Raw genomic sequence first — 21,579 nt, 5'->3', positions numbered from 1 at the left:
TCTGCTGGTTATGCTCAGTGTATTACTTTCTCTTCCTGCTCTGGGATCTTTCAGGTGCCTCTGGCTGTATACTCCCTAATATCTTCAACAAAATCACTCCCTCAGCCATAAAAACAAAAGACAATATTGCACTTATTCTCCTTTTTGCACATCTAGATTTAAGTACAAGTGTGTCTATATGGCATTTAAATTGAGGGATGCTATGTTGGAGGAGAAAGTACTAACAAGAGGGGAAAGGACAGGCTTGATGAGTAAAGGAACAATACTGAGTAGTTTACAATGATATGCATATATATAAAAGTTTCATTATGAAACCCGTTATTTTTACACTTATTAAAAATTATCAAAAAACAACAAAAAGCAAAATCCAAGTAGAAGATACTGTAGCAGATATGGAAGTTTATAAACTTTTTAGTCCATATGTTATTTGTATGAGGTTTTAAAGTCTTTATTAATACAATTTTCTGCCACAGTGTCACAGACAAAAACAAAAACAAACAAAAAACAACAACAAAATCTGTTCCTCTGTCCAAAACAGCATACATTGTGAAAATCCATGGTGCTATGAATGGGAGACTTAGATAAGTCTAAATTTTATGTCATATGTTAAAATTTCACAAAACTTTAGATTATACCTAATTTTTTTCTATAGTGTTTTTTATGTGAAAAATATTGCAAAGACTTGTTTTTAGACCAGGTGATGGTGGTGCACATCTTTCATATAAACCCTTGGGAATAAAGGCAAGTGAATCTCTTATTTCAAAGCCATCCTGGTTTACAGACTGAGTTCCAGGACAGCCAGAGAGAAACAGAGTCTCAAAAAAATAAAAGATCATTTTAAGGCTGGAATTCCATGAAGTGAAATGGAGTTTGCTGATGAGACATAACAAACCCGAAATAAAAGAAGCAAACATTTGATGAGTCAGGAGTCCAAGATTCTGGGCAGGACAGAAGACTCAGAAGTTAATAGCTAAATTAATCTTAGGTACCTAAGATCAGTTCCTAGGACCCAAAGAAGACGATACATAGAACTGCAGCTCCCTGGGAACCAGTGCACTCTTCTGGCCTCTGAAAGCACTACAAACAGAAATGTACACACACACACACACACACAAATACACACTACTACTATGACTATTACATAAAAAAAACCTTTCACAATCCTTCAAGAGGATTTATTTCATGACTATACCCAGCCATTCACATTAACAATAGGAAAATGAACACTGGTATCCACACAAGATTTAAAAGTTTTTTGAGAACTTATTTCCATGGGAAGAGTCCCAGAGGGAAACTGGCCATCTTCTCTTGGTATACTTTATTGAAGGCTTCAGTTTGGGCTATGGTGAAGTGATTCTTCCAGTCCACAGTTGTGCCTGGAAAATGGGAATTGGACACATAGATGGGTTGATAATGGTCTTAACACTGCTTCTGCTCCTCCCTTTTCATGTTCTTACCATCTGCTTGACAAGGACCACACAGTTAATACAGTGGAACTACCAGTTCTGGAAGAACCGTCCTTATGCCTTGAGATCATATACAGACTTCTCCTTCTGTGGAAATTGTGTGGCATCTTTTCCTCACTCAACCTACTGCTAGACAACCTAAAAGCAGCATCTCTGGTTCTGCTTTTCTATGTTTTCAGAGTGTTTCTTCTTCCCGTGACACCTGCTTCCATCCCACTACCCAACCACACAGTGCTCATCATCTCAGTGATCCAAAAGGACTTAAATTGTTCTTTCTATATTTCAGTGTTTACTTACAGAAGTTCTTCACAACAGGCAAGCAACTTTTAAATAATATTTTTAAATTGCTTTCACTTATGCGTGTGTCTGTTCACACTGAGCGCAGCAGATATACACAGTTGTGATCAGCATGTCAGCCATCTTTATTCTTCCAGAAGATACAGGGGACCCTGTCACTTCCAGCTGAGAACATGCCAGAATTCCTGTTTTTACATAGTCATGGTGTTTTGCGGTGCATGAAGATCTATATAATTTCACTCCCTATTCTTTGTAGCACCATCCCATATGGTCATATGCTGTCTCTCATTACTCCATTCCAGTAGGTGTTTACTTTTGGTCTTAGAGATGTCAGATTGTCCAACTTCTCACACTGTACCATTTTCTTTCACCCTGGAGGGGAGATGTCTTTCATATAATTAAATCTTTTTCTTGTGTCTCTTTATTGACGCCATTGTAACCATCTTTTTCTATCTGTCCTCCATGCACAACCCAGTGGCGCCATCCTTGCTTTCTTTAATTTCATAGCTGTGGCACTATGATTGTTCCATGCATTTCCTTTTTTAATATATGCATAAAATATGCATGTAATATATTTGAAAAGTAATTTGGTTCTTAAATTGTCAAACACTCCATTTCTCAAAGAGTGCCAGACATACAGGACAGGGACTGTCTCTGACAGGAACTGATTGGCCTGCTCATTGATCACCTCCCCCTGAGAGATGTGCAGCCTTACCAGGCCACAGAGAAAGTCAGTGCAGCCAGTCCTGATGAGACCTGATAGACTAGGATCAGAGGGAAGGGGAGGAGGACCTCCCTTATCAGTGGATGGAGACAGGGGCATGGGTGAGAAAGAGGGAGGCAGGGTAGGGTTGGGAGGGGAGGAGGGAGGGAGGAACTGGGGGTTTTACAAAGTGAATAAACTGTAATTAATAAAAATAATTTAAAAAGAATATTCTCAGTGTGCAATTGTTGAATGTATTCATGGATAACTGAGGAAAGTGCTGGCATTGTTTGCTGATGAGAAAAAACTATTCTTTGAGATGTTACCCAGAATGACAGTAATGGAGATGGATTTGAATTTAAAATATTGACAACAGAAGACATCTTTTCTGTATAACATTACTCTCCTTGTTATTTCTTTATTTTTTAACTTTTATTAGTTATACTTTATTCACTTTGTATCCCCCCCATAAACCCCTACCTCCTCCCCTCCTAATCCCACCTTCCATCCCCTTCTTCAGACATGCCCTTCCCCAAGTCCACTGATAGGGGAGGTCCTCTTCTCCTTCCTTCTGATCTTAGTCTATCAGATCTCATTAGGAGTGGCTGCATTGTCATCTTCTGTGGCCTGGTAAGGCTGCTCCCCCCTCAGGGGGAGGTGATCAAATAGCAGGCCAATCAGATTATGTCAGAGGCAGTGGCACTTCCCATTACTATGGAACCCACTTGGACATTGAACTGCCTTGGGCTACATCTGTGCAGGGGTTTTGGTTATCTTTATGCATGGTACTTGGTTGGAGTATGAGTCTCTGGAAAGACCTCTGTGTTCAAAATTTCTGGTTCTGTTGCTCTCCTTGTGGAGTTCCTGTCCTCTCCAGATCTTACTATTTCCCACTTCTTTCATAAGATTCCATGCACTCTGCCCAACAGGTGGCCATAAGTCTCAGCATCTGCTTTGATAGTCTGCAGGGCAGAGCCTTTCAGAGGCCCTCTGTAGCAGGTTCCTAACTTGTTCCCTGTTTTCTACTACTTCTGATGTCCTTCCTCTTTGCCTTTTGGGATGAGGATTGAACATTTTAGTCAGAGTCCTCTTGATTAGTTTCTTTAGATGTACAGATTTTAGTAGGTTTATCATATATTACATGACTATATGCGTGAGTATATACCATGTGTGTCTTTCTGTTTCTGGGACAGCTCACTCAGGATGATCCTTTCCAGTTCCCACCATTTACCTGCAAATTTCATGATTTCCTTATTTTTTCATTGCAGAGTAATATTCCATTGTGTAGATGTACCACAATTTCTGTAGCCATTCCTCAGTTGAGGGGCATCTTGGTTGTTTCCAGCTTCTGGCTATTACAAATAAGGCTGCTACAAACATGGTTGAACAAATGTCCTTACTGTGTACTTGAGCCTCTTTTTGATATATGCCTAGGAGTGGTGTGGCAAGATCTTGAGGAAGTGTTATTCCTAGTTGTCTGAGAATGTGCTGGATTGCTTTACAGAGTGGTTGTACAAGTTTACATTCCCATCAGCAGTGGACGAGGGTTCTCCTTTCTCCACAACCTCTCCAGAATATTTTGTCACTTGAGTTTTTGATCTTAGCCATGATGATAGGTGTAAGGTGAAATCTCAGGGTCGTTTTGGTTTGCATTTTCCTGATGGCTAATGAGGTTGAGCATTTCTTTAAGTGTTTCTCTGCCATTCAATATTCCTCTACTGAGAATTTTCTGTTTAGTTCTGTTCCCAAGTTTTTTTTTAATTGGATTACTTGATTTGTTGCTGTTTTCTTTAGTTCTTTATGTATTATGGATATTAGCCCTCTGTCAGATATAGCATTGGTGAAGATCCTTTCTCAATCTGTAGGCTGTTGTTTTGTTCTGATGACAGTGTCCTTTGCTTTACAGAAGCTTTTCAGCTTCATGAGGTCCCACTTATTGATTGTTGCTCTCAGAGCCTGTACTGTTGGTGTCCTGTTCAGGAAGTTGTCTCCTGTACCGATGAGTTCTAAGGTCCTCCCCACTTTTTCTTCTAACCGATTTAATGTTTCTGGTTTTATGTTGAGGTCTTTGAGCCACTTGGACTTTACTTTTGTGCAGGGTGATAAGTATGGATCTATTTGCATTTTTCTACATGTAGATATCCAGTTAGACCAGCACCATTTGTTGAAGATACTTTTTTCCATTGTATGGTTTTGGCATCTTTGCCAAAGATCAGGTGTCCATAAGTGTGTGGGTTTATTTCTGGGTCTTCTGTTCAGTTCCATTGATCCACCATTCTGTTTCTATTCCAGCACCATGCAGTTTTTGGCCTCTGAAAGCCTCTGCAGCATAGACTATCAAAGAAGATGCTGAGCCTGATGGACAACTGATGGGCAGAGTGAATGGAATTTTATATAAGAAGTGGGAAATAGTAAGAGCTGGAGGGGACGGGAACTCCACAAGCAGAGCAACAGAGTAAGATAATTTGAACACAGGGAACTTCCCAGAGACTCATACTCCAACCAAGGACTATTCGTGGAGATAACCCAGAACCCCTGCACAGATGTAGCCCATGGCAGTTCAGTGTCCAAGTGGGTTACATAGTAATGGGAAGAGGGACTGCCTCTGACATAATCTGATTGGCCTGCTCTTTGATCACCTCCCCCTGAGGGGGGAGCAGCCTTACCAGGCCAAGGTAGAGGACAATGCAGCCACTTTTGATGAGAACTGATAGACTAAGATCAGAAAGGAGAGGAGAACCTCCCCTATCAGTGGACTTGGGGAGTGACATGCATGCAGAAAGGGGAGGGAGGGTGAGATCGGGAGGGGAAGAGGGAGGGGCTTATGGGGGGATACAAAATGAATAAAGTGTAATTAATAAAATAAAAAATAAAAATAAAACAACCACCAAAAAACAAAACAACAACAACAAAAAAAACCCACAAAAACTGTTGCTCTATAGTACAGCTTGAGATCAGGGATGAAGATACCTCCAGAAGGTCTTTTATTGTAGAGGATTGTTTTAGCAATTCTGGGCTTCTTGTTATTCCATATGAAGTTGACAATTTTTCTTTCAAGATTTGTAAAGAATTGTGTTGTTGATTTGATGGGAATTGCATTGAATCTGTAGATTGATTTTGGTAAGATTGTAATTTTTACTATATTAATCCTGCCAAGCCATGAGCATGGGAGATCTTTCATCTTCTGATATTTTCTTCTAATTCTTTCTTCAGAGACTTGAAATTTTTTTCATACAATTCTTTGACTTGCTTAATTCAGGTTACACCAAGGTACTTTATGTCATTTGTGGCTATTGTGAAGGGTGCTGTTTCCCTAACTTCTTTCTCAGCCCTTTTGTCTTTTGTATACAGGAGTGCTACTGATTTTTTTTGAGTTAATTTTGTATCCAACCACTTTGCTGAAGGTGTTTATCACCTGTAGGTAGAATTTTTGGGGTCATTCAGGTATACTATCATATCATCTGCAAATAGTGATACTTTGACTTCTTCCTTTCTAGTTTTTATCCCCTTTGATCTCCTTCAACTGTCTTATTGCTCTAGCAAGGACTTCCAGAACTATGTTGAATAGATATGGAGCAAGTGGGCAGCCTTTCCTTGACCCTGATTTCAGTGGGATTGCTTTAAGTTTCTCTCCATTTAGTTTGATGTTGTTTATAGGCTTGCTGTATATTGCCTTTACTATGTTTAGATATGTGCCTTGTATCCCTGGTCTCTTCAATACATTAAACATGAATGGATGTTGGATTTTTGTCAAATGCTTTTTCAGCATCTAAGGAGATGATCATGCAGTCTTTTTCTTTCAATTTGTTAATATGGTGGATCACATTGATGGACTTCCGTATATTGAACCACCCCTGCATACCTGGGATGAAGCCTACTTGGTCATAGTGGATGATAACTTTGATGTGTTCTTGTATTCAGTTTGCAAGTATTTTGTTGAGTATTTTTCCATCAATGTTCATAAGACAGATTGGCCTGAAATTCTCTTTCTCTGTTGGGTCTTTGTGTGGAATAGTTTGAAGAGAATTGGAGTTAGCTCTTCTTTGAAAGTATAGTAGAATTCTGCGCTGAAACGATCTGGTCCTGGGCTTTTTTTGGATGGGAGACTTTCAATGACCACTTCTATTTCCTTGGGAGATATAGGACTATTTAATTGATTTACCTGGTCTTGATTCAGTTTTGGTAAGTGGAATCAATCAAAAATACTGTCCATTTCATTTAGATTTTCAAATTTTGTGGCATATAGATTTCTGAAGTAAGTCCTAATGATTGTTTGGATTTCTCAGTGTCTGTAGTTATGTCCCGGTTTTCATTTCTGATTTTGTTGATTTGGGTGGTGTCTCTCTGCCTTTTAGTTAGCTTGGCTACGGGTTTGTCTATCTTGTTGATTTTCTCAATGAACCAGCTCTTGGTTTCATTGATTCTTTGAATAGTTTTATTTGTTTCTAATTGATTGATTTCAGCCCGGAGTTTGATTATTTCCAGCCATCTACTCCTTTTTGGTGTGTCTGCTTCTTCTTTTTCTAGGGTTTTTAGGTGAGGCATTAAGTTACTTGAATGAGCTGATTTTATGTGGTGAGAGGATTTTCTTTTCTGGTCTAATTTATTGGGTGTTATTTTGTATTCTTATTGGACTCTCCTTTAAGTTGGGAAAATTTCTTCAATGATTTTGTTGAAAATATTTTCTGGGCATTGGAGGAGGGAATCTTCTTTTTCCTCTATTCCTATTATTCTTAGGTTTTGTCTTTTTATGTTGTGTTGAATTTCTTGGACGGTCTGTGCTGTGCCAGGAATTATTTAGATTTAACATTTTCTTTGATGGATACATCGATTTCTTTCATTGTATCCTCCACAGCTGAGATTCTTTCTTCCATTTCTTGTAGTCTATTTGTTATGCTTACCTCTGTAGTTCCTGTTTTCTTTTCTAAGTTCTTTCGCTCCACAATTTCTTCCATTTGTGTTTTCTTTAATTTTTCCAATTTTATCTTCAGATATTGAGCCGTTTTGTTGATTTCCTTCACCTGTCTGACTGTATTTTCCTCTTTTTCCTTCAATTCCTTCAGCTGTTTGTTTGAACAATCCTCTGTTTCTTTAATTTCTTTCAGTGATTTAAGTATTTCCTTTCTAAAGGCCACAAACTGGTTGGCTGCAACTTCCTGTATTTCTTTATAGCGGCCATAATCTGTTTTTCTTTATTTTCTTCTATTTCTTTATGGATGGCCATAATCTGTTTGTTTTTATCTTCCTCTATTTATTTATGGTTGGCCATGATCTGTTTGAATTTATCTTCCTCTAGGTCTTTACGCATTTTATTTGTTTTCTCTGTTATCCTCTTCATGAGCATAGATGTTATGTCATCTTCTTTTTTTTTTTTTTTTTTGCTTTTCATTTAGCCATTTTTTATTTTTAATTTAATTTTATTTTATTAATTATACTTTATTCACTTTGTATCCCCCCATAAGCCCCTCCCTCCTCCCCTGCTGACCCCACCCTTCCTCCCCTTTCTTCACACATGCCCCTCCCCAAGTCCACTATTAGAGGAGGTCCTCCTCTCCTTCCTTCTGATCTTAGTCTATCAGATCTCATCAGGAGTGGCTGCATTGTCATCTTCTGTGTCCTGGTAAGGCTGCTCCCCCCTCAGGGGGAGGTGATCAAAGAGCAGGTCAATCAGTTCATGTCAGAGACAGTCCCTCTTCCCATTACTATGAACCCACTTGGACACTAACCTGCCACAGACTACATCTGTGCAGGGGTTCTAAGTTATCTCCATGCCTGGTATTTGGTTGGAGTATGAGTCTCTGGGAAGACCCCTGTGTTCAAATTTTCTGGTTCTGTTGCTCTCCTTGTGGGATTACTGTCCTCTCCAGATCTTACTATTTCCCACTTCTTTTTTTTAATTTTTTAATTTTTTAATTTTTTATTTTTTATTAATTACAGTTTATTCACTTTGTATCCCCCCATTAGCCCCTCCCTCCTCCCTTCCCAGCCCCACCCTCCCTCCTCCTTCTTCTCGCTTGCCCCTCCCAAGTCCACTGATAGGGGAGGTCCTCCTTTCCTTCCTTCTGATCTTAGTCTATCAGATCCCATCAGGAATGGCTGCATTGTCATCTTCTGTGGCCTGGTAGGGCTGCTCTCCCCTCAGGGGGAGGTGATCAAAGAACAGGCCTATCAGATTATGTCAGAGGCAGTCCCTCTTCTCATTATTATTGAACCCACTTGGCTACTATGCTATCATGGACTACATCTGTGCAGGGGTTCTAGGTTATCTCCATGCATGTTCCTTTGTTGGAATATGAGTCCCTCGGGAGACCCCTGTGTTCAAATTTTCTGGTTCTGTTGCTTTCCTTGTGGGGTTCCTGTCCTCTCCAGTTCTTACTATTTCCCACTTCTTACTTAAGATTCCATGCACTTTGCCCATCAGTTGGCCTTAAGTCTCAATGTCTGCTTTGATAGTCTGTAGGGCAGAGCCTTTCAGAGGCCCTCTGTGGCAGGTTCCTAGGTTGTTTCCTGTTTTCTTTTTCTTCTGATGTCTATCCTCTTTGCCTTTCAGGATGAGGATTGAATATTTTAGTCAGGGTCTGCTCTCTTGATTAGTTTCTTTAGATGTTCAGGGTTTTAGTAGGTTTATCCTATGTTATATGTCTATATGAGTGAGTATATACCATGTGTGTCTTTTTGCTTCTGGGACAGCTCACTCAGGATGATCCTTTCCAAGTCCCACCATTTACCTACAAATTTAATGATTTCCTTATTTTTTTTATTTATTTTTTTTGTATTTTATTTTTTTCTTATCAGTTACATTTTATTAACTCTGTACCCCAGCCGTGTCCCGATCCCTCATTCCTTCCCAGTCCCTCCCTCCCTCCGTCCCTCCCTCATCTCCACCGTGCCCCTTGCCAAGTCCACTGATAGGGGGGACCTCCTCCCCATTCATCTGATCCTGTTTTATCAGGTATCTTCAGGACTGGCTGCAAAGCTCTCCTCTGTGGCCTAACAGGACTGCTCCTCCCTTGGGGGGTGGGGAGGCCAAAGAGCCAGCCATTGAGTTCCTGTTAGAAATAGTCCTTGTTCCCCTCACTATGGGAAACCAATTGGTTACTGAGCTACCACAGGCTACATCTGAGCAGAGGTTCTAGGTTACATTCATACATGGTCCTTGGTTGCATGTCAGTCTCAGAAAAAACCCTGTGCTCCCTTATTTTTCATTGCAGAGTAATACTCCATTGTGTAGATGTACCACAATTTCTGCATCCATTGGGTGTCCAGTGCTACTTGCCCCTGGATAACTGGGTTCTGGAGATGCCATATTACTGTGCCTTTTGTTGGTTGAGCTTTTACGCTGGCCTCTACTCATTGGGCTATCTTAGGTGTTGGGTGTTAGTTTCTGATGGTTCCTGGAATCCTGTGGTGGAGAGAATCCCCTTGGCAGGAAGATGGTTTATCCTGAAGGAAACTTCCTCAGCTTTTTGAGTATGGTCACTGTAGGGCCGGTTTTTTTCAGGAGTTGCCACAGCTCACCTCAGGTGTACAGACCTGAGTGGTAACTGTGGTCTTTGTTAGTCAAGAGGGCTCTCCTCTCACCCGGAGAAGTCCTGGAGACAGCTGTCCTGATTCTGGGTTTCTTGCTGTAAATTTAATGAGCTGCTGCTGTAACCTGGGTGTCCCGCGGTTTGGTCAGTTTTGTTAGGGATAACTGGTTGCCCCTTGGAGAAGTATTCAGGGGTTGATCTTGGGGATCTCAGGCTTCTGTAGTTCTGAGGTTGGGGCTCTGTGCCCCAGTACCCAAGTGGTAATCTGTGGCAGGTGAGTACTGCTCTCCTGGTAGCAGCAGGCTAGCTGGTGCACAGCAGCTCCCTGGGTTGGGCTGGTGTGTGAGACCTTTTCCGGGGATATACTGGGTGGCCTTAGTCCGCCCCTGTTTGCTTCCTTCCCTGTGGGGGATTTCTCCTGACAGGGACTCCAAGTCTCTGGTGCCCTGGGGCACACAGTTCTGTCTGTGATGAATAGTTGGTGCACAGCAGATTTCTGGGTTGGTCTGTGGGACCTTTTCCAGGGATATATTGGATGACCTAATTGGGTCCCCATTTGCTTTCTTCCCTGTGGGGTTTTCTCCCGACAGGGACTCTCAGTCTCTGGTGCCCTGGGGGGCCCAGCTCTGTCTGTGACGGAGAGCTGGGCATGCAGCAGTCTCTGTGCTCACTGCTGGAGCCCAGTTTAGTGATGGTGGCTCACATCCGCCATTCTGTGAGACCTTTTCCAGGAAAGGACTGGGTGACCCAAGGCCAATCCCATTTCCTTCCTTCCCTGTGGGTTTTTTTTTCCAACTAGGACTCCCAGTCTCTGGTGTTTTTGTGCCCACCGTTCAGCCTGGGAAGGTGATCAGGACAAGCAGGCGTGCGGTTCTGGTCTGGTGACCTAGTGCCTGCAAGACCCGGGATCTCTTCCGGGTTCTGGCTGGGTGACCCGAGAGTGGACCAAATTGATTCCCACACCATGGGGGTTTCCTCTCACCTGGGAAACACGATCGCTGTTGTTTTATAGCTCAGAGTTCAGTCTTTTGGTTGCTGTACAGAAAATGTTGTCCTGCTCCTCAGACACAGTGTTCTCATGGCACCGCAATCTTGCCCCTTGACTCAACATTACTCTCTTTATTTATCATATAAGTTAATTTTAATTCTTCAGTGGGTATATTAAATTAAATATACTGTTTATGGATATAAATAAAAGTGTCATCAGTTAAGATGGGAACTTATCAATATCCATTGCTACTCTGAGGTCTCCTATCTTCTTCATTATTTGAAAATGTTTTTTTTTTTCATTGTTTCTCTCAGCATGCCTGGGTCTTGATCAGCCAGAATAAATGCTGTGCTATCAGATTCTCAGAAAGATCAATATGACTTTCTACTGGAATTAATCAGTACATATGTGAGAACCACATCTTTGCATTTTTTTAGAACACACATGGAGTTCTAAGTTCATCTACATCAAAATCATGTGCACCTACCAGGTGCACATTTCTCTATTCCTTCTTTCTTAAAGTCTCCACAAACTCCTGGGTGTCAGATGACAGGATAACCCTAACACGTGGTGGTTTGACTACTTTTTAAAAGGAACTGACTCATAGTTCAGGATGCTGCTCTTCTCATATCAGGATGTTCTCCAGACCTTTCTAGGCTTTTCTTTTCATCCTGTGGATAGCAGGCTTCTCCCTCTGTCCTCAGGTCATCTTACCTGTGTGTCTCTGATTAATATCTTCTTAAGCCAAAACTGACATTGATTAGTGTTGGGACATTGATTAATGTTCCAACACAACACTTTGTCCAGGAAACACCCACTACGAAGTAATTTAGTGCTAGAACTTCTGATGTTTGTCAGAAGATATTCACCACTAAAGGCCTTGATGGTGTCATTGTCTTTACAATCATCCTGTGGCTAACAGTGGATGAAGAAAGATGAAACATGTCATTCTGCATTTTCTGCAGTATCCAAACACAAATTTATAATGACTACAATTGTATGTGGGAAATTAATTACTTGGAGCTTAAAACCAGATAAATCCTGCCTAGGGATGATTGTGTATTCCAGGTAAAGCTGATGAAGTCGCTATGCAGAGGCAACAAAAATTATTTCACTTGTCTTCTGAGAAGAGCAATTAAATAAAGGGAAAGTAAGTCTAGGAAACCCCTCCTGTCTAAGGCCAGTCTAACACTTAACACAGCTTTTTTATGCTTTATGATTTATGGAACTTGGTACCTAATGGTAAATAATAAAATTGATTTGAGAATTAATATTTGATTTTCTCATACCTTGGTGATTATAAAATAGCACCAATATGATACAGGAATTTCAAAGACTAATATTAACCTTATGTACTTTTTTCAAAAGTGCTTATGTACAAATCCATTTCCACATCCTCTATAATAAAGTAAAGTAGCACGTGGGTAATGAAGACGGGCTTCCCCATCAGTGACCTGGTTTCCAATGAGACTCATAGCTGTGTGCCTGACCAGTATAAGGAAAATAATTTCCAAGTATAAAAGTTGTCTTCAAATGTAAAAGAAAAACCCATATATGTCAAATATAATCATTAGGAAATTAAATTTCAAGAATTATAAAGTCAGATCAAATGTTTTGATAGAACTACAGTATAATTACTGTTCTTACTATCATGTATGTATGTATGTATTCCCCCTATCATCTATGTTACATGACAAACACTATGTGCATTTGGAAGAGATTAAATCCAAGTGTGATTTCATCCTAGAAGAATCTTCTTGGAAAAGAGGAAATGAAAATAGTTCTCATGGAATTGTGTCTTAAATTCTATTACATCTGCTCCAGTTTGTCTTTGCCAAAATTCTCCTTGTCAGTTTCCATAGCCATTCTTTATTTTAAAAAAGCCATTTCATAGAACCCCTGCACAGATGTTGCCCATGGCAGTTCAGTGTCCAAGTGGGTTCCATAGTAATGGGAACAAGGACATGAATTGATTGGCCTGCTCTTTGATCATCCCTCCTGAGGGGGGAGCAACCTTACGAGGCCACAGAGGAAGACAGTTCAGCTACTCCTGATGAGACCTGATAGACTAAGATCAGAAGGAAGGAGAGGAGGACCTCCCCTATCAGGAGACTTGTGGAGGGGCATGTGTGGAGAAGGGGGAGGGAAGGTGTGATTGGGAGAGGGGTAGGCAGGGGGCTACTGGGGGATACAAAGTGAATAAAGTGTAATTAATTAAAATTAAAAATGGAAAGAAAAAAAAGAAAGCCATTTCATTCCTTGAGACTTTTAACAACAGCCTTTTAGATTCATATACTATTTTACCTCCGCCAAATTCAGACTTATTACAGGAAGCCAAAGAATAGGCCATTTCTCTTAGCTGAGACCTTCACTTATAGTACTGAAAATTCTATCTCCATACAATCTAGAACCCAGGTCAAGAGGTCAGCTGTGTCTTCTAGAGGTCTTGATTCTTAGTGTATAAATACCTGTTTTCTTGTGGTGAGTGGTGATAGGTCATTATGCTTAAATCTGAGCTCATCAAGGGAATTGAATTAAATGCATTTTAGTAACTGCTTTCACTGTATTTTCTCTATGTAAATATCTGATGTCCTTACATTCTTAGTACCTGATTCTCACACTCTGGAGCAGAGGAGGACTGAAGGTTAAGGATGGAGCATTTAAAGTATAGGGCAAAGAAAATTAAACCCATAACTCTCTACTTCCTTCACCCATACCCATGTTTGTATTCACTGTTAAATATTCAATGTTCGACCTTCAACTCTGAGTCCCATCTCATTTATTATTATCTAATGAGGTTTGGGTGAGATTCAAGGTATGATTCATTCTGGCACAGTTACTTCTCAACTGCATAGCTGTAAAACTTCACCCACAATCTGCTTCCAGCAGAGAGGTGGCACAGACATCGATAGCATGGAAATTCCTATTTGAGGAGAGACGATTCAGGAAGCAAAGTGGCCAGGAACCTAATGGAACACATAAGTTGGCAAATACTATCAGATTTCAACACTGGAGAATAATTTTCTTAGTTCTTATTGGGTTTCTCTTGGGGAAAGCAATATCGACCTATTTGACATCTTTTCCAGCTGTTCATGTAATTTCTTTGGTTCTGTGGTTATCATACCAGGCACATCTTTGGTTTACTGCTCTAAACATTTTGTTTTCAGAGTTGAGGTCTTCAAGCCCTCATAGAAACATGACTAGTTTCATTTTCCATTGAAATTATTGTACATGACCCTCTGCAACCCCAAGATCATCTCCCAGAACAAATGATCTTTTTGGAGCCTGAAGCCCTCATCATCGCCATGGAAAAATTACTCTCTAAGGTCTCTGAGAAAGAAAGAGTGATGAGCAATGACTGCTGACACATTCCCAACATGTCTTAGAGGCTCATTGACACAACAAGCCCTGATGTATATTGAATATGTTGATCTGACATATTGAATTTTTTTACCTTTTCTCATGAGCTTCAAATCATTAGTAATTATATCTTCTGGGATGAGACTATAATTGGACATGCTGTTTTCTTTCATGGCTTGGAAGGAGCTGTGCTTGAGAACCAGATCCAGCTCATCTGTCTCTAATTTCTTTCCTAGGAAGTCACAGATCTTCTCTATAGTTCCTCTTGGGTCCTAAAAGAAGAAGAAAGAAAATTGAGCGTTTTTAGCAGAAAGCTTAGACAGATGCAGAAAATTAACTGTTGATGGATGAGAAAAGAAACATGAAGAAACGGCACCATAAAAAATGAGGATTAAGGAGGCGGGGCAAGATGGCAGCGCCGGGAGGACTCTCATTCTGAGGAGCAGCACAGCAGGATTGGCACAGTGACCAGCAATCAGAACTCGCGGCCATAAAACACAAGTGGTTGTGTTTCTCAGGTGAGAGGATACCCCACGGTGGGGGATTCGATCAGCTTTAACTCACCCGGCTAAACGGCGGAAGAGATCCCCGTTCCGCCAGGCGCTTGGTCGCCAGCCCAGAGCTACCCGCCAGCGCGATCTGGTCACGGTCCCAGACTGAACTGTGGGCCCACAACACCATAGACTGGATTTCCCAGTCGAGAGATAACCCCACGGAGCAGGAAACAATTGGGACCAACCTCAGGTTACCCAGACATCCCCTGGAAAAGACTCGGGTTCCGCGGGTACCCCAAGAGCCAGCCCGGACCCAGAGCCGGGAGGGACAAAGGCGCCTGCCTGCACAGAGCCCTGCCTGCGCGCGTGATTCGCCGCCTCAGATAGAACTGTGGGCACCAGGGCACCAGGGCACCAGACTGCGTGTCTCTGGCAGGAGGAAACCCCCAGCGGAGGGGGTCAGCAGCTCTAACGCTTAGGACACCCAGCACCAAAACACTTCCTGGACTCACGCAGACTCTAGTGCAGGCAGAAGCGCTGTGCTCTGCCGCCATTGTTGCGTTCCCCTGGGGCACTGGGACACACACACAGCTGCATCCTCGGACCTGCAGGAGCCGAAGAGCCATTACAGCAGCCCTCAGATACTGTGCCAGGGATCGGCCAGTTGTCCCTGGCTGGACTGCCAAAAGTGTAGGAATCCCTGATCCTTCAGGGGGGCTGCACCCACAGCGTCTGGACCAGAGTGGTGCCTACATCCGCCATCCCAGACAGAGACACACAGCTTCTGGTCCAGAGTGAGGCACCCAGCCTCCAGACCAGAACAGTGCCCCCAGGCGCCAACTCAACTTAGGTGCACATTCTCCAGGTCCAGAGCAGAGCAATCAGCCTTTGGCCCAGAGACTTGCTGAGTGCACCTCCCACTTTCTCAGACAGAACTGTGCGCCCCAGGATAACAGACTGAGTTTCCCTGTTGGGAGAAAACCCCATAGCTAGAGAATCAGCAGTTTCTTCAAGAGGACTGTACATGGAAATTTAGTGAGCAGCAGCACACTAAATTTATAACAAGAAACCCAGCAGTGGGGCAGCTGTCTTGAGAAATTTTATGGGTAAGAGGAGATCCCCCCCTGCCTAACATAGACCACAGCTACTACTCAGGGCTATAAACCTGAGGTGAGCAGTGGCATCTCCGGAGAAACACTGGCCATACAGTGACCATAACCAAAAAGCAGAGAAGGACTCCTTCAGGAAAAATCATCTTCCGGCCAAGGGGATACTCCCTACCTCAGGACTCCAGGAAGCACAGAAACTAACAGCCAAAACCTAAATCAGCCCAATGGGTAGAGGTCAGCGTAAAGGCTCAACCAACAAAAGACAGAGCAATATGGCATCTCCAGAACCCAGCCATCCAGGGGCAAACAGCCCTGAACAATGCAGCATAATAGAAAATCAAGAAGATGACCTTACATCTATGTTGATGAAGAGAATAATAGAGGAAACAGATAAAATACGTAAAGAATTAGAGGAAGATAAAACCAAACAGATCATGGCTATCCGTAAAGAAATGGAGGAAGATAAAGACAAGCAAATTAGGGCCATCCGTGAAGAAATACGGGAAGATGCAGCCAAACAGCTTGTGGCCTTCAGAGAAGAAATAATTAAATCACTGAAAGAAATCAAAGAGACAGAGTTGAAGGAACTAAAAGAAAAAGAGGAAAATACAAGCAGACAGGTGAAGGAAGTAAACAAAACAACTCAAGACCTGAAGATAGAACTAGAAAAATTAAAGAAAACACAAATGGAGGAAATAATGGAGAGGAAGAATTTAGGGAAGAAAACAGGAACTACAGAGGTAAGCATAACCAACAGAATACAAGAAATGGAAGAAAGAATCTCAGGTGTAGAAGATACAATGGAAGAAATCGATGTATCTGTCAAAGAAAATGTTAAATCCAAAAAATTCCTGACACAGACCGTCCAAGAAATCCAAGACAATATGAAAAGACAAAACCTAAGAATAATAGGAATAGAGGAAAAAGAAGACTCCCTTCTCCAAGGCCCAGAAAATATTTTCAACAAAATCATTGAAGAAAATTTCCCCAAGTTAAAGGAGAAGCCAATAAGGATACATGAGGCCTACAGAACACCCAACAAATTTGACCAGAAAAGAAAATCCTCCCGCCACATAATAATCAAAACAGGAAGTATACAGAACAAAGAAAAAATACTAAAAGCTGCAAGGGAAAAAGGCCAAGTAACATATAATGGCAAACCCATTAGAATCACACCTGACTTTTCAACAGAAACTATGAAAGCCAGAAGGGCCTGGACAGATATCATGCAGACCCTAAGAGAACACAGATGTCAACCCAGGCTACTATACCCTGCAAAACTCTCAGTCCTCATAGACAGAGAAAACAAGATATTCAATGACAAAAACAAATTTCAACAATACCTACACACAAATCCAGCATTACAGAAGACACTGGAAGGGAAAATACAACCCAAGAAAATTAGCTTCTGTCAAGAAAACACAGGAAATAATTAACCTTACTACAGCAAAACAAAAAGCAACCAAGCACACAAACTTATGAACACAGCCAACATCAAAATCAAAGGATCTAACAGCCACTGGTCATTAATCTCTCTCAACATCAATGGACTCAACTCTCCAGTAAAAAGACACAGATTAACAGAATGGATACGTAAACAAAACCCAGCAATCTGTTGCATACAAGAAACACACCTAAGACACAAAGATAGACATTACCTGAGGGTAAAAGGTTGGAAGATGACTTTCCAAGCAAATGGACCCAAGAAACAAGCAGGAGTAGCCATTCTAATATCTGATAAAATAGACTTTCAACCAAAATTAATAAAAAGAGATGAGGAAGGACACTTCATACTCATCAAGGGAAAATTCCACCAGGAAGACATCACAATCCTGAACATCTATGCCCCAAATACAAGAGCACCCACATTTGTAAAAGACACATTGATAATATTTAAACCACATATATATCCCCACACATTAATAGTGGGAGACTTCAACACCCCACTCTCAACAAAGGACAGGTCAACAAAACAGAAATTAAACAAAGAAACAATATCTCTGACAGAGGTCATGAATCAAATGGACCTCACAGACATCTACAGAACTTTACACCCAAACACAAAAGAATTTACCTTCTTCTCAGCACCTCATGGAACCTTCTCCAAAATAGACCATATAGTTGGTCACAAAGCAAGCCTCAACAGATACAAGAAGACTGAAATAATCCCTTGTATCCTGTCTGATCACCATGGAATAAAGCTGGACTTCAACAACAACAGAAATAGCAAAAAGCCTACACACTCATGGAAACTGAACAACTTGTTACTAAATGACAGCTGGGTCAGGGAAGAAATAAAGAAAGAAATTAAAGCCTTTCTAGAACTCAATGAAAATGAAGACACAACATACCCTAACTTGTGGGACACAATGAAAGCAGTGCTAAGAGGAAAGTTCATAGCACTAAGTGCCTTCAAGAAGAAATTCGAGACAGCTCATTCAAGCAACTTAATGGCCCACTTAAAAACCCTAGAAAAAGAAGAAGCAGACACACCAAAAAGGAGTAGACGGCTGGAAATAATCAAACTCAGGGCTGAAATCAATCAATTAGAAACAAATAAAACAATTCAAAGAATCAATGAAACCAAGAGCTGGTTCTTTGAGAAAATCAACAAGATAGACAAACCCTTATCCAAGCTAACTAAAAGGCAGAGAGACACCACCCAAATCAACAAAATCAGAAATGAAAGGGGGGACATAACTACAGACACTGAGGAAATCCAAACAATCATTAGGACTTACTTCAAAAGTCTATATGCCACAAAATTTGAAAATCTAAATGAAATGAACAATTTTCTTGATCGATTTGACTCACCAAAGCTGAATCAGGACCAGGTAAATCAACTAAATAGTCCTATATCCCCCAAAGAAATAGAAGCAGTCATCAAAAGTCTCCCATCCAAAAAAAGCCCAGGACCAGATGGCTTCAGTGCAGAATTCTACCAGACCTTCAAAGAAGAGCTAACTCCAATTCTCTTCAAACTATTCCACAAAATAGAAACAGAAGGAACATTACCAAACTCATTCTATGAAGCCACAATCACCTTGGTACCTAAACCTCACAAAGACTCAACAAAGAAAGAGAATTTCAGGCCAATCTCCCTTATGAACATTGATGCAAAAATACTTAACAAAATACTTGCAAACCGGATCCAAGAACACATCAAAGATATTATCCACTATGACCAAGTAGGCTTCATCCCAGGTATGCAGGGGTGGTTCAATATACGGAAATCCATCTATGTGATCCACCATATTAACAAACTGAAAGAAAAAAAACCACATGATAATCTCCCTAGATGCTGAAAAAGCATTTGACAAAATCCAACATCCATTCATGTTTAAAGTACTGGAGAGATCAGGGATACAAGGCACATATCTAAACATAGTAAAGGCGATATACAGCAAGCCTATAGCCAACATCAAACTGAACGGAGAGAAACTTAAAGCAATCCCTCTGAAATCAGGGACAAGACAAGGCTGCCCACTGTCTCCATATCTCTTCAACATAGTGCTGGAAGTCCTTGCTAGAGCAATAAGACAGTCGAAGGAGATCAAGGGGATACAGATGGGAAAAGAAGAAGTCAAATTATCACTATTTGCAGATGATATGATAGTATATATGAGCGACCCCAAAAACTCTACCAGGGAACTCCTACAGCTGATAAACACCTTCAGCAAAGTGGCCGGATATAAAATTAACTCAAAAAAATCAGTAGCACTTCTGTATACAAAAGACAAAAGGGCTGAGAAAGAAATTAGAGAAACAACACCATTCACAATAGCCACAAATGACATAAAGTACCTTGGCGTAACCCTAACCAAGCAAGTCAAAGACTTGTATGAAAAAAATTTCAAGTCTCTGAAGAAAGAATTAGAGGAAGATATGAGAAGATGGAAAGATCTCCCATGCTCATGGCTTGGCAGGATTAACATAGTAAAAATGGCCATCTTACCAAAAGCAATCTACAGATTTAATGCAATTCCCATCAAATTGCCAACACAATTCTTTACAGATCTGGAAAGAAAAATTCTCAACTTCGTATGGAATAACAAGAAACCAAGAATTGCTAAAACAATCCTCTACAATAAAAGATCTTCTGGAGGTATCTCCATCCCTGATCTCAAGCTGTACTATAGAGCAACAGTTATAAAAACTGCATGGTACTGGCATAGAAACAGAATGGTGGATCAATGGAATCGAACAGAAGACCCAGAAATAAACCCACACACTTACGGACACCTGATTTTTGACAAAGATGCCAAAACCATACAATGGAAAAAAGATAGCATCTTTAACAAATGGTGCTGGTCCAACTGGATGTCTACATGTAGAAAAATGCAAATAGATCCATACTTATCACCCTGCACAAAACTAAAGTCCAAGTGGATCAAGGACCTCAACATAAAACCAGACACATTAAATCGGCTAGAAAAAAAAGTGGGGAATACCCTAGAACTCATTGGTACAGGAGAAAACTTCCTGAACAGAACACCAACAGCACAGGCTCTAAGAGCAACAATCAATAAATGGGACCTCATGAAATTGAAAAGCTTCTGTAAAGCAAAGGACACCGTCATCAAAACAAAGCGACTGCCTACAGATTGGGAAAGAATCATCACCAACCCTCTATCTGACAGAGGACTCATATCCAATATATATAAAGAACTAAAGAAGCTGAAAAGCAACAAACCAAGTAATCCACTTAAAAAATGGGGAACAGAGCTAAAGAGAGAATTCTCTGCAGAGGAATATCGAATGGCAGAGAAGCACTTAAAGAAATGCTCAACCTCATTAGCCATTAGGGAAATGCAAATCAAAACAACCCTGAGATTTCACCTTACACCCATCAGAATGGCCAAGATGAAAAACTCAAGTGACAACACATGCTGGAGAGGTTGTGGAGAAAGGGGAACCCTTCTCCACTGCTGGTGGGAATGTAAACTGGTACAACCACTCTGGAAATCAATCTGGCGCTTTCTCAGACAACTAGGAATAGCGCTTCCTCAAGATCCAGCCATACCACTCCTAGGCATATACCCAAAAGAGGCGCAAGTACACAACAAGGACATTTGTTCAACCATGTTTGTAGCAGCTTTATTTGTAATAGCCAGAAGCTGGAAACAACCCAGATGCCCCTCAACTGAAGAATGGATGCAGAAACTGTGGTACATCTATACAATGGAGTATTACTCAGCAATGAAAAATAAGGAAATCATGAAATTTGCAGGTAAATGGTGGGACCTGGAAAGGATCATCCTGAGTGAGTTGACCCAGAAGCAAAAAGACACTCACGGTATATACTCACTCATATAAACATACAATATAGAATAAACCCACTAAAAGCTGTACATCTAAACAAACTAAGCAAAGGAGAGGACCCTAACTAAAATGTTCAATCCCCATCCTGAAAGGCAAAGAGGATGTACATCAGAAGAAAACGAAAATAGGAAACAACCTCGGAACCCGCTACAGAGGGCCTCTGAAAGCCAGAAGAAAACAGGAAACAACCTTGAAACCTGCCACAGAGGGCCTCTGAAAGCTTCTGCAGTATAGACTGTCAAAGCAGATGCTGAGCCTGATGGCCAACTGATGGGCAGAGTGAATGGAATTTTATGTAAGAAGTGGGAAAT

General features: G+C 41.1%; 1 protein-coding gene across 1 annotated transcript in view; it reads right to left on the bottom strand.

The window, feature by feature from the left end:
* Positions 1 to 1,263: 1,263 nt before the first annotated feature.
* Positions 1,264 to 21,579, bottom strand: part of Sult2a1 (sulfotransferase family 2A member 1) — a 38,755-nt gene continuing 18,439 nt past the window's right edge. The window contains 4 exon segments of the mRNA XM_055607380.1: positions 1,264 to 1,376; positions 14,438 to 14,615; positions 18,021 to 18,026; positions 18,889 to 18,918. Coding sequence (XP_055463355.1) covers positions 1,264 to 1,376; positions 14,438 to 14,615; positions 18,021 to 18,026; positions 18,889 to 18,918 — 327 coding nt within the window.

The sequence above is a fragment of the Psammomys obesus genome, unplaced genomic scaffold (assembly GCF_907164565.1).
Source record: "Psammomys obesus unplaced genomic scaffold, mPsaObe1.curated_primary_1811, whole genome shotgun sequence".
Lineage (NCBI taxonomy): Eukaryota > Metazoa > Chordata > Mammalia > Rodentia > Muridae > Psammomys > Psammomys obesus.
Note: the sequence above shows the minus strand (reverse complement) of the source record. Positions and strands in the feature narration are given on the sequence as shown.